The sequence below is a fragment of the Coccinella septempunctata genome, chromosome 6, assembly GCF_907165205.1.
Source record: "Coccinella septempunctata chromosome 6, icCocSept1.1, whole genome shotgun sequence".
Taxonomy (NCBI): Eukaryota; Metazoa; Arthropoda; class Insecta; order Coleoptera; family Coccinellidae; genus Coccinella; species Coccinella septempunctata.
In genome coordinates, this window is record NC_058194.1 from 19,121,638 (window position 1) to 19,135,690 (window position 14,053).

The 14,053-nt window shown below is 32.9% G+C and overlaps 2 protein-coding genes across 3 annotated transcripts in view; both read right to left on the reverse strand.

Annotated features, from left to right (window-relative positions):
• Positions 1-145: 145 nt before the first annotated feature.
• On the reverse strand, positions 146-4,659 carry LOC123315352 (endocuticle structural glycoprotein SgAbd-8-like). Its single transcript, XM_044901015.1, has 2 exons — positions 4,463-4,659; positions 146-1,106 (listed from the first exon to the last, which is right to left on the reverse strand). The coding sequence occupies exons 1-2, from the start codon at positions 4,478-4,480 to the stop codon at positions 492-494; spliced, it is 633 nt and encodes a 210-aa protein (XP_044756950.1). The 5' UTR covers positions 4,481-4,659; the 3' UTR covers positions 146-491.
• A 1,899-nt stretch (positions 4,660-6,558) lies between these two features.
• The window catches only part of LOC123315677 (synaptic vesicular amine transporter), a 61,212-nt gene continuing 53,717 nt past the window's right edge, over positions 6,559-14,053 (reverse strand). Inside the window, exons 10-12 of one of the 2 annotated variants that reach the window (XM_044901499.1) lie at positions 10,732-10,865; positions 9,857-9,928; positions 6,559-7,663 (exon numbers count right to left, since the gene is read on the reverse strand). In XM_044901499.1, coding sequence (XP_044757434.1) covers positions 7,592-7,663; positions 9,857-9,928; positions 10,732-10,865 — 278 coding nt within the window. In that variant the 3' untranslated portion in view covers positions 6,559-7,591. The remainder of the gene's footprint in view (positions 7,664-9,856; positions 9,929-10,731; positions 10,866-14,053) is intronic. The other variant, XM_044901500.1, reaches the window with a different exon arrangement.

The window sequence follows — 14,053 nt, forward strand, 5'->3', positions numbered from 1 at the left end:
GTAGTAATATAGGTAATATATATACCTAATATATATATAATAATATAAGTAGTTATAATATACAGACTTGGCAAAATGGTATCTTCTAAAAATGCAAGGAATTTAAGTCAGTTATAAGGTGTAAAACACAAAAATATTCTTCAACAAATATCTTTTTTATTGAGAGAACAGAGTAATAACAAAGTATAAAAGATTAACAGAACAGTCAACATCATCCTTCGCTTGACTAAGATGGCAGAAGAAAACATGACACTTCGTTAAAAATAATATTACATATTTGGTAAAACATAAATTACCAATATTTAATATCATACATAACTTCTTTCTGTGAGATTCGAATCTATTCAACAGACTTGATCTCAAGGATCACTCTTACATGAATCAGTCTAATTCTTCACTGAGAGAAGTGATTCAAACCGGAAGGATTAAGAGGAAAAAAGGAACAAAGAAAAACGAAAATTGAAAACAGCTAACACTCATTTCCACCAGGTTTATCCGGAAAATTCGAATACATATCCGTTTCCGAAACTGTGGGCTTTACCAGGTTCATCGTGGTAGTCCCTTTCGTTGATGCTATTTTGCTGAATGCTTTGGGGAACAGGGGCGGAGTAGGCTCTTTGCTGGTAAGGAGCAGGAGCGGAGTAGGCGTAGTTAGGCTTTTCATATAATTCTGGCCTGTACTGACCATCATCTTGAACTCCGTTGTATTGTTGGGATGGATAACTTTGCGCTGCTGGTACTGGGGCAACAGGCTGTGGAGCTTTTGGTAAGTGATCAGCTTCCAAGATCCTGAATCCTTCTTTACCAGCGGTGTATTTCACGGAGATTTTTCTGCCAGTAGGATCGGTGTAGGCGTATCCACCGCTCCTTGAACCATCAGGGCTAATAGTTTCTCCTTGGGCCAATCCGTTGTCAGAGGTGAAGAGGTATTTGAAGTTACCATCATGGTTGAGGGCTTGCTTGTGGCTTAGAATCTGGGGTGGTGGGGGGGTGTTATGGCTGTATTGAGGATTGTATTGTTGCTGTGGTTGGGTATATTGAGGTTGACCTCCGTAATGTTGACACAAACAGCATGAAAGGAGTGCAAGGACTCCAAGTCCGTTTCTCTGAAAAAAATTGCAGCAGATTATTTCAAGTTCAATTATCATTCAATATTTCACTACTTATTTATTAGAAATGAGCTCTCTTCTCTTTTATAATTACTGGATATTCAAAGTTGAATACTTTTGCTGTGAAATGAAAAATAAATTTTCTGATATTTTATTGATTGAATATTCTTCATTATGTTATTAGTTGAATAATTAGAACAAAAACTGTTTATTCATTTTATTGATTATAGATTATATATTCAACTATGTAGTGCCACTACATAGTTGAATATTTAAAAAGTCAGGACACGAATACCAGTCATGAATTATAGATTATTTCAGAAAAATTCAGTTGGTTCGTAGAACTGCAATCTAGGAACATTTTATTGAGGACTGAGGAGAAATAATGAATAATGTATTGAGTATTACTCAAATACTGAAAAAACGTTCATTCAGAACCGAACACTGTTGACTTTTTTGAATTACACTAATTTTCAAATGTTAATATACATTGCCTATTATACCTTGGCGTCATAATTTTCTTTCTTGTAGCTACTGCGGAGATTAAGGGCAATAAAATTTATTATTTGTTGGGAAATCCACCCCAACCCCATACTGCTTATATACCCAAGGCACATATAAGAGTTATACTGTGTTTTCGTAATAAAAACGTTATTTGGATAATAACAAGTTGCTACTCTTTGGTATGACTGAACTACTTGTGAATGGTTGCGGGTTGTGGTCAATGAAAGATCTTAAATGTAGGCAGGAGGCAGGTGTTTTACTTTCTCTGTCCTGAACAGACTGCCTTGAATCGATAACGCTATATACGTTCGATTATATAATGATTGACGAATTTGTAGTGTTGTAATATTGATACCGAATTTCCACTTATGCTCTTGTTAAAAAGTCATTCATCATTATAATGGCTTAGGTACATATTATCTTCTCTTTAATGATGAATTTTTTCGATACTTAATTATAATCATGGCAATAAGGGATTAAGAGTCAATGCTCTTATGATTTTTTTTATTAAAGGTTTTTTGTGTTGTGTTTTACGAGATCAATTAATTAAAAAATGAAAATAAAATGTTCCGATATGTATTGATATCGATGGTTATTATATAAAGATTTTTTGTTCAAAGAAATTCATAAAAATTGATCAATATGAATCATGATCAATCAAAATCTCAAGTTACGAGTTGAAAAAATATTACAAAATTATTTCGAATAGTTTCGAAATATATATCTATTTATCAACTGGAATTTATTTATTACATTGCTATTGCAGAAGAAAAATTAACTTCGCCAATCTAATACCCTCCAACAACGGTCCTCCTAGCTGCTGTGTCCGTTCCCAAGTGACCAGTAACATATCTGTTATGTTTTCTTGGGAGATCGAATGGGGAACTTTGTTATGTGTTATTTTTCTGTAACCATTACGTGTCTGATGCGATATTTGAGATGTACCTGGGCTGTATCGAAATTATATCCACATTTTGTAAATTTCATGTTTCCGCTCCCTGATATCCACGTAACATATTTGTAACATTGTTCTTTATTTGCCATGTATCATTTTGAGATCATGAACATAGCATGACACCATAAGCGTTTTAACTACCGTCGAGGGCGCTGTAAAACGTAAACAAATATGGAGGATTGTGAGAAATGCTATTGATACTGCTGTCGTTTCGATATGTATTTATTATCATTTAGACATTTTGTCAGTTGAATAGTGGATTACTCGAAGTTAATAAGTGCAGATATTGAACGTTTGATAAGTTATTTGTGTGTCATAGTGATTTTCCAGTGAAATGGTGAATTACTGAAAAGAATTAAAGTGCTATGGATATCGAACTGTAGGTCAATAAATCATTTCTCGTATTTTCATAGCAGTCCTATGACACATAATAGGCTATGTTTTTATTATATCCAGCATATAAAAATTATATTTGAATAAATAATGTCCTGTTTGGTGTAAATTTCGATATAAGTTATTTCCTCACGTGTTGCATGTACCTCATATGTAGAAATAAATGAATAAATCTTATATTAAAAATTTTCTTCAGAAAGATATGATATATGCATATAGTATTCTATTCAAGCATGAAAAATAATGGAAATTAATATAAACTATTGCAATATTGAACTCGTATTTTGATTTTTAAAATAGTGTGTATTTATCGATCATTTTTGAAAATAAAATTGATTATTGTTCTCCAAGAAAAATTAGGGCATGTCTTTCTGGTCTTTGCACTTTCCTGCATTAATGAACTGTTGATTATTTTTTTAAGGAATGCAGGAAAGTGCAAAGACCAGAAAGACATGCCCTAATTTTTCTTGGAGAACAATAATCAATTTTATTTTGAAAAATGATCGATAAATACACACTATTTGAAAAATCAAAATACGAGTTCAATATTGCAATAGTTCATATTAATTTCCATAATTTTTCATGCCTTTTTGGAAAGTATTTTCAATAACAAATGAAACATAATAAACATAGCACATGAACGTAATATATATAGATCTCCTATCAAACAAATATTTGCATGATCCATGTTTGAACTATTTATGCTCCTTTCAGAAAGGAGATGTGTTCCTTGTTTGAGGCGGACATAGGAGCATAGCTGCTACATAAGCGCTCTGTATTTGTACTCTTAGTGTGATATATCTGTTATAAAACAAGGAGCGTGGGATATATTTCTGCTTCATAACTGTTATGAGATATGGTCACCTGGGTTAGCCTTCTTATGAAGGTTGAATTGAAAATTGAGATGTAAGTACAAATAATCATATTCCCAAAATTGTTGAAACTGAATTAGCATCGAAAAAATGTATTGTATTGTTGCTCATTGGGAATATTATTATGCAAATATTTTTCTACAAGGTTCTGCGTGACATATACAGGTAAGGAATTATATTTTGAAGAATTCGTTCCTACAATTCTCTCATCTTTTTCAATAAACAGAGAAGGAAATTCAAGATAAGATACATATTTTTTAGTACAGAACATTTTCTGGCTTGCTATTTGAGGATTCGTAATTGGAAACATTTCATGTTGTATTCTGTTTCTTAGAATTATGACTTGAACAAAAAATTGCAGCTTTTATTTCGAGACTGTTTAGTTTAGCTATGTTTTTTTCCAATTCAACAGAATTATTCATTTTACATTTTGTACTTCAACTTTTGTTGTCTGTGACCTATAATTATTGCGGATCTATTCAGGTAAATTAAAATGATAATAATAATAATGATGAAAATTCATGAAGAAAATTTTTTTAGACGTTACTGATCCATTGAATTAATTTATAACTAACTCTCAGTACCTACTATGAACGTAATTACTATTGTTCAATGAAAAAGGAACTCACTGTCATCGATCCAATCATATTGATTATACCCAGTGTGCACAACACTCACAGCTGAACTGATTCTGAACGGACATATTTACTCCTTTATAATCAACGAATTCTGATCGTTTTACATTTCTTCTCTTTTTCTTGCCCTTGTCTAGGAGAAAGTTGCACAATGCCCAATATTTCGAGCCAGATATTATACCACGCATTACATAAACTGAAAATACTTTCGGTCCACATTTTGTCCAGTGGGCAAGTACCAGTTTGTTATGGATATTTTCGTGATTTTTGATGGACGTAACCGGGAACTTCGAATTATATAAAAACACGTTTTGATCCAGTTTGAGTCGACTTTCATCGGGAAAAAAAACTATCGATTTTTTTTAGATGTTTTTGTTTTATGGTCATACTTGTTGAACCTCATTGCTTCATCGGCATTATATTAATTTGGATGTACTTTTAAACTTTTATATATGTTATCAGTAGAGGGTAGATTTAAGTTAACCTGGATGAACTCCAAAATATGATACTTCTACCAGTTTCACCCTTTATAACTGTTAGTTCAATTCTATTATAATACAGGGTGTTTATATACTACAGATGCGGCATGAATGCAGAAAATTAATGTTTCGTGAAGAAACATATGGGATTAAATATGCGCCTCTTTTAACAGATTGGATATAAAAATGAGAAATGAGAACTTTCCTCACATTTTCGTTGGGAAAATTGAAAGAGCAGGAGATATTTTGGGAAAAATTTCTTTCTGTTAGTAGTTTTCCATTATTATTCTGAACAAAAACATACCATCCCCGATATTTATTAAACCCTCATTTCAGTATAGGATACCCTGTTAATTTTTGCAGATTACAAAATATTTATTTTGAATTCCCACATATGTAATTAGTTATTTTCTCAAGGCTGAAAAATTTGTAATTTCTCATGAAAACGATTTTTGGACTTAGATCAACATGTAAAAGAATGGTTTACAAATTCAATTGAACAAACAGGAGCTTTTGGGCATTCGTGTAATTTTATAACGATAGCGGTTTACCATACAAATATTGAACACCCAAAAACTGCCTATGGAAGCGGGAACAAAATATTTTTCAAATATTTCCAAAAAGAGGGCTCCGATATAATTGGAAATTGGTACTTAGCTCGAAAGTAGTGGTCTGAATGTTTTTGAGAACTTTGAACTTTGAAAGTCCTCTGTCGAAGGGTCTATCTATGATCTAAATCGGCATATTTGGAACCTCAACCTAGGTTGATAATGCATGATAGCAACTACTGCAACGTAGCTGATGCCAGCAAACTTTTCATAAAAATATGTATAGGACGACAGAAAGCTATTATATATGATCTATGATATCAATACACTCTCGTAGGGTGTCAACTTCGGTTATTTGTTTTTCGACAAACTTTTGAAAGGGCTTAGTGCCATAATTCAGGTGATATATTATACCTAGGTTAATAATATTTTATACGTACTATGTGTTCTGGCTCAGTAATCTCCAGAAGTACAAGCGAGCACTTTAGTACTCAGCCTCTCGTAAGTGCTATGGAAGCACAAAAGACTTCGAATGCTTTCACAAGCAAGTACAGGGTGGGTAAATTTCATTGCCCACTGAGGGGTTCTCGAGAACTATTTATAGCAGCTAGAAGAAAACGGATAATACGTTATTCTCGAACTCTTTTTTCTTGACCAATCCAAATGTGTCACCCGGTTTCTTCTAGCTGCTTTAGTTTTTGAGACACCCTCAGTAGACAACGAATTTTGCCTACCCTCTACAATGATTTGCCAAAGCGCTGCACGAGTTTGAGTTATTCCCGATCTAGACATATCATCTACATGATAGGAACTTGTTAATAGCATTTTTTCAGCATATTCGAGACCATATGATATGAAATCACAATTTAATTTATGTAACACCAAAGCTCTGAACTCTTTGCTAAGTGGAAATATTATAATTATTTAAAAGAGGTTAAAAAATCCTGCAAATGGCATGAAATGAGCCAATAAATTATAAATTCTTTCCAACATCTATTTTCAAGAAAAAACTACCTATATCACAGATGAGTAGAGTCTAGAATGGATGAAAATAAACAAAGCATCACATTATGATCCATTTATTGCGCCACAAATCTCACATGAAATATAAACATCAAACATATAAACATATATCCATCGAAGTGTGTTATAATTTATAATATAACCTACCTATCGAAACATGTACTCTAAAATCTAAGTTCTAAAAATGGCCACTGTACTTGGCAGAAAAGTTATGGCATCATACATTTAGAAACTTGAGTACTTTTGTTGTTCGGACCCTTACCAGCTTTGAATAAAATTTCAGGTGTGGGCTTTCAAAAATGGGAACAAGAGATGATTATTGTCTCTTCACAATAATCTTCTAAGGAGACTGTCGCTCGCTTGAAGTTGGGTAAATATTCCGATATATACGACACATTCCAATATAATAATGTCTCTTCATTTTGTGTGATCCATCGATACAATTTTACATGTCAGATTTACAATTGTTTACAAGATAGTATATTATATTATGTTTGAAGCAACATTTAAGGTCCCATTATTAGTTTGTAGGATTCATAAACCCCTGCTCACCAGGCTTGCCCAAGAAAAAACTTTTTGATTGGCTCAGCAATTCTCTTATATAAATATTTCAGCCATTTTATTTGCTAGATTACACTTATACCTTTCACAAATCAGCTACAAATGAAAATAACCAACTTTTCACATCATATATGGTATATACTCTTTTGCAATCATTGACCAGGCTTCAATGGAAGTGTTTCGAATTGAATCAATCTCTAGCCAATTTTTTTTAACTCCAAAACATAGGGGCATCTTATTGCCTCGCCTCCTTTAATTCGGATAGGATTCAGCGCAGCCATTCACAAAATCCCCAGCGAGGACCCCTCAGAAAAATTTTGAATTTTGATTATAGTATGACACTTCCATCGTTAATTTTGTCTTTTATGTTCCTGAACAGCTTCATACATTTCTGAACGATAATATTATATTACATATTCATTATGTGTTCAAATTTACAAATCCAACAAATGATAAATTCAGTCCATTTTTGTCAACTCATCTTGAGTAAAGTGAAGATCTTCTCAGGTATTTCACTCTTCATCATCTTCTTCGTTCTGATATGTTACATATCGAACTGATGATTTCTCTCCCAATATAAGTGACTGAAAAAAAAACTCAATAACTTTTTCTGCGATTAAGTGTAATGGGAAATGGTAGTGTGAGAATATGGGTATGGGAGTGTGATTAACCAGGTTTTGGGTGATAGATGCTACAGTTGACAAACAAGTATTGAAATCCCAACAGAACTATTGTTCTATATATAATGATGTTAAAGCGGCAATAAAAATAATTAAAGACTTCTAATGAACATGAAGAATGTTACTCAGGTTCATAATGTATTTTGAGAATTTTGCGGTTAACTCAAATGGTAGATGCCCAAGACACTATTGCTATCCCTAAAAGATAGCATACCTATATTGAAATTGTAAAGCTGAACAAGATTTGTGTGAGTACTGTTTTTAATTTTGTTCAAGAGTCAAATTAATACTTGTTTTGAAATTTTCATTTCCAGCAAGGTATGAACAATATTTTTTAGGGATGTATAATATATTTTTTAAACTTTTTCTTTAACTGTTTTATTGAAATTTTTTTGTTATTGGATCTTGGTTATACAGAATTATAGCTCTTCTGAAATGATATATTTCCCAAGATTGCACAAGGATATCGATAAAATCGATGGATAAGTTGATAAGTATCGAAGTTTTCCAATCACATAGGGAAATGTATGAACCATTCACAAAGAAGTGGACCCACTACTGATTCAAAGCGATCTTTAATTTTTAAGCTTTTAAGCCCGTTTGAAACAGCCGAGAATTCTCTACAAAATTTTGGCAAGAAAACGGCAGAGATTATTTTGTATGCAACTGAACAGTGAATTCTACCGAAAGTGAGTATGTAACTGCACAGAATTCACGTCTCATGAATTAACGAGTAAATTCTCTAGAGAATTCTCGGCTGTTGCAAACGGGCTTTATACAGTTTATAGTCTAATCTAACTCCACAAACAAGAATCTCCCAAAAGAAATAACCAGAACCCACACAAAAAGTTCTCAGAGGATCAAAATAGCGTGATATAATATTGTATCCCGTTAACTCATTTACCTATCAGATTTTTCTTAATAGAGAAAAAAAAATGTAAAAATCAATATAATCAGAAGTAATTTCATATAATCAATAGAAGGTAGGTAATTATATTAGGTATTATATTCGAAAAATGAAGAGTGTCAGCGACACCACGGTACTTTCGTTATTATTCAAATTAGGTACACTTGCATACTAGTAATTTTATGTCTAACAAACACATTCTGATTAAATTTGATCGAAAATGATCAACAGAGTTAGCTACTGAGCGTTCAGATTTCTATGAAAGTAAGTAGGCATATTCGTATTTGTGGCATATTATTCGTATTTGTGGCATTGCATGAAATGGCCGTATAATTCAACAAATTAATTATGCAATGACCAATTAGTAATAATCGAATTCTTAAAGAAAAATGGTATCATGATTTAATAGCAATTATGGTTTTATGTAGCACTGTATAAATATTATTTTTGATTTCCCACATTCTCCTGACAGTCCTGACTTAAGGTACGTGATCTTGTGGAGTCTTTAGGGATGGATCACAATATATCAGTAATCCATTATTTTGAAGAATTGATATATGTGTATTGTCCTCTGATGGAACAGCTATGAGTATACAGGGCGTTTAATGAAGATGAGGCAAAAATAGTAGGTGATTCCGGGCCCGACATCAGTTATATTAAGTAAAGAAACATGATATCAAGTATGCACTTCTTCTGGGATATTGGGTGTCAAAAATGAGAATTTTTCTTGCGTTTCTGTTAACAAGATTGAAATGGAAGGGCAGGAGATATTCAACTATGTATAATTTTCGATATGTTGAAGTCTTTCATTATTCTGGTCAAATAAGATCATTCACTTACAATTCGTTTGAGTGGTTGTTATCATACTCTAAAATCCAAACCCTTTTACTAATCGTTCTTTGAAACTTAGAGAAGATGTATTTGCCTAACGCTCTAAAAAAAGTTTTCATTTTTGTCATCCCACATTCTTTATTTGTCCCCATGTTTACTGACAAAATATTGGATATTTTCGAACAAGGATTCACCTTCCACCATTTCATTGTATCCTTTATGAACACCCTGTACAATTCATTGTTGATTCATCTAATTATTATTTTATTTTGGGTGGACAGTCATGCAATATGTGAAATGTGCAGAGGAGTAACGAGTGAATCACAAGAAAATATCTAGTATAGGTACTTATTGATTACTTTATTGTGTGGCTTTGTTCTGATGTTATCGAAAATGGCATCCCTGGTTTCAATATTCTCCAATTGTGGCTCCTTGAATTTTAATTATTCGTTACCATTAATGCTCAAAGCATACAATGGAGTGAAAAAATTGGTTATTCAATCGTACAATGTGGAAAGGATTATTTCCAATATCATCGATGCTGATATTTTAAAAATTAGAAAATAATGACTTGAATAATTTATTGGATTCAAGCAGTTATGCATAAGCATAGTACAAATAAATGATCAAAAAAACAGTTTATATTATTCATTCGAAATCTTTCAAAGCAACGTATTTTCAAAACTCCTCTTGTATATTGACACAATAAGATAAAAATTCTGATAGCAAAGCAAATGAAACATGACTTCTAAAATGTCAAAAAGTGTGGAATTCATTGAAAGCATATGGTTGTTCCTTTCGACCTGAGGACTAAATAAATACCGATTTCAAGCCGTCAATTTCAAGCAATCAATTATTCCAGGAGAAAAGCCAAAATCTCGTAAAATCTGCGAGTAGGCAAGACCTAGAGAAATTGAAAGGCCAACATCTCAGGATGTCGCCGCCACTTTGCGTAGGTATATAATGACAATGAGCATTGCCATGAAAGTATCAACATTTTATTAAATCAATATTTTTTCCTAATTTTCCGACATTTTGAGATATGAAGTGATCTACAACCAACAAGGTTGTTGTTTTCATTCAGAAAATAACAACATGAGGCATTTTTTCTTAGAAACTGATACAGTATGTATTTAAACAACTGCAAGATAAAAATCTATAAAAGATGGCCCAATTCCGATAAAAATCTAAAAAGTAGCAGAATGACATAGATACGAGTTCGTTATAAACATACCTTTTTCTCTTCTTTGGTTGGTGGACTCTTCAAACTGAACAGAAGTGGAGCATACATGAAATCCAATATTGCAATTCCGAAGAGCATCCATTCGAAACCGATGCTCTTCACGAGCGTTCCACTCATAGCAGGCCCTGAAATCGAGTGATTAAATTAACTTCCATATCGACGAATTTAAATTTTGAAGTGAATACTTCTTTAGATATGTAGGTAATTAAGTGTAGCTTCTTGCTGCGTTATCGAATCAACCTGTCTTCCTTTTTAGAAATTACTGTTGAATAAGGAGAACTAAGTACTACGAAGATTAAGCATGAAAACTCTATGAAAAAAAGACGTTTGGAATGAATCTCGTTGAATGAAAGAGTGCATATAATACGACAATTAGACTTTTGTAACGAGGTTTTCACCACCCTTTCACTCAGTATTAACCAGAGCTACCTTCCTATCCTAGTTTTCTAAATAGACTTTTGAATCTGAAAATTTTCGTGCTAATGTTTTTATACAGGATGATTGATTAAGGGCTGCGAACGGCTTATCTCCGATACTGTATGTACCTATCTTTAAATTTCTCACTTACAAATTGAAGGCATGTTCGATACACAACGGTGTATTATTATTCCTCCTAACCTATTGTACTTTTACACAGGGTGTATTTAAAGGTGAGGCTTTTTTATCAGAAGGAAGACTGGTCAAAATGAACCGTTTCTCCAAAAATCACCCTTACAAAACTTTCAAAATGACAAAGTTGGAAAAAAAAATTACAAATGACTACTGGAATAGATCCTCATACGACCCTAGATCATTTGTCATCTGAATTATAGTGAAGCAAAGGGAAAAAACTTATATATCCTGATAACTGACCCAACCATATAGTTTCGTTTTGGGATATAGAGGCCTGTTCGATTTTTACGTGATAATGAAAATGGAAAGATTGCCCCATTATTTTGTAACTTAGAAGATTTTATAAAACGGCTTATTTTGATACCAACTGACTGAAAAATACTTCATACACTAATAAAATTCGTCTCAATTATTCACAATTTCTCACAATGGTAATCACAAACTTCTTGTTAAACCCCCAACAATACTAAAATTGGGATGAAATATGGTAACAATAATAGCACGTTGTCAACAGCACTTTCAATAAACTGTCTCAATTCCCTACCCTTTTCTCACCCTAAATCGTCTGATACAACAATTTTTTCAAGGGTGCTCATGAGACTAATCAGATAGACTGGGAAGTACTGAACCATTCATTATCCAGCAAAATGTATTGTTTTCTTTTAATGGAATTTTGCAAATTTCAAGGGGTTGTAGCTCAGCCTTCTTGAACATTTTACATAGAAATTTTCTTGTGAATTGACTTATTTCGATGACTTCTACCTTCTGTCAAAAAAAAGTCTACCCTTTGAGAACACCCTGTATATAATTCATAATATAATGCTGATATGTAGGGGAGAGTGGGGTAATTGGGAACGGCGGGTAATTGGGAACAGCTAGATAAAAAATACTTCCTCATGTGCGACCCTGTCTTCAACATTTCCAACGGATGCATCTAGCGATTCTCAGGGAGTATGTCAAAAGTTGCGACGATAAGTTGCATATTTCTTGTAACGGCGAGTCGAAGAATTGTTTTCGCATTTCAACTTCAATTTTTTCGTGTGTTATAACAGATGTAACTATCTTATTTTGAAGTTTAGATGTGCCATATTTTGTTGATTCCATACTGGTACTATGTGTTTTCTAAACCTACGTGATTCGAAGTTGAAAGAAAATGGATAAGTGAATGCCAGCCATTTTTAATTCTTTTGATAACTTGGGGTAATTAGAAACGATATCGAGTGGGTAATTGGGAACGCCCCTTATGCCCCTTGCGTTTCCAATCACTTTTGTGCTGCTCTGGTTGATAGTTCAAAAATATTTTAACGTTGAAATGTGTTGTATCTAGATACCAAGAAATTATAAAAAGAAGACCGAAACGAAATATAAAAGTGAATATCCCCGCTGTGTGTTCGAAGATTTAAGAAACGAAAAGCTTACATTAAGCTGAGCTGCAACTGAGAGAAACAAGCAGTGGATACTTGATACTTTTGTGATATGTGCCATTTCTAATTATCCCATTTCATTTTTATTTGCCATGGGACTGTTCACAATTACCCCATAGGGTGTCGGGTAAATAGAAACGATAGTATTTTTTGTTTTCGTTGATATTTTTCAGAAAACGTTGATTTTTTATAGTTTTTATTTCCGATTAGTACATAAATGAGCAGAGTTCATTTTTTAAGGGAAGTTTTATATTTTTATTGATTTTTTTATAATTTTTCAGCGCTTGAAATTAAGTGTTCCCAATTCCCCCACTTTCCCCTATACAAATTAACATCCGTTAAAAATTACTGACTTTTTCCCTAAACCAATAACAAAATTCTTAAATCTTCATTAATTTTATAAGGTATTCAAAATGATAACATTTTTCACAACCTTTCCGAAATAAATCAATTATCTTCGTTAACCTACTTAAAACGCAGCGCTAACTGCAGATCCAATCAATTATTCATGAATTAAATCGACAAATCATTGCCGAAATTATCTGCTCTATATTTCATCATCGAATCTCCTCACGAACAATTTCCATTTGTCTCAATCCTATCGGAATGTGTTGAGAATAATTTATAAATCTCTAAAAAGGAAGGTAAAAACCGGATTCATATTAATTTCTTCATTATTTCGGTCGCCCTACATTTGTAACTAATGGAGCAGTTTATGCAATGTCATTTTCATAATGGACAGAATTCTGCGGCTACCCGCTATACCAATATTCGGAATTTACTTCCTACTTTCTTACCTGACTGGTTCTGTTTGTAACACCAAGTGCATGGCAAAAACAACGCTCAGCAGACTAATCTTAATTGGATGAATTATTGCCCAATTATGAACTGAGCAGTCAAATCTGTCTGATCATGAATATATTCCTCTGCCTAAGTACAGACCTGCCTTGGGTTTTTATCACAAATGTTTCAATTTGGCGAAATTTCTCAAAAATTTGACGCTTATACTGGTCAATACTAAGATCAACTAAGCATTTTGGAGGATTTGCATAGAGAAGTGTACAAGGTGTTTCATTATTTTATTAACATTGCGAATAAATTCAGGATGTTAATCTCTTATTTATTTGTAGTCAGAAAAGTCCTGTAGGCTTTTATTTGGATATGCTTCGTCTCCAAGATACAGGGCGGTACATATTTCCCAAATAAATACCAAAATAACCCTGATGTTTTTGAAATAGTTCGGCAATCAATGAGGAGAAGACTGGACACTTGCATCC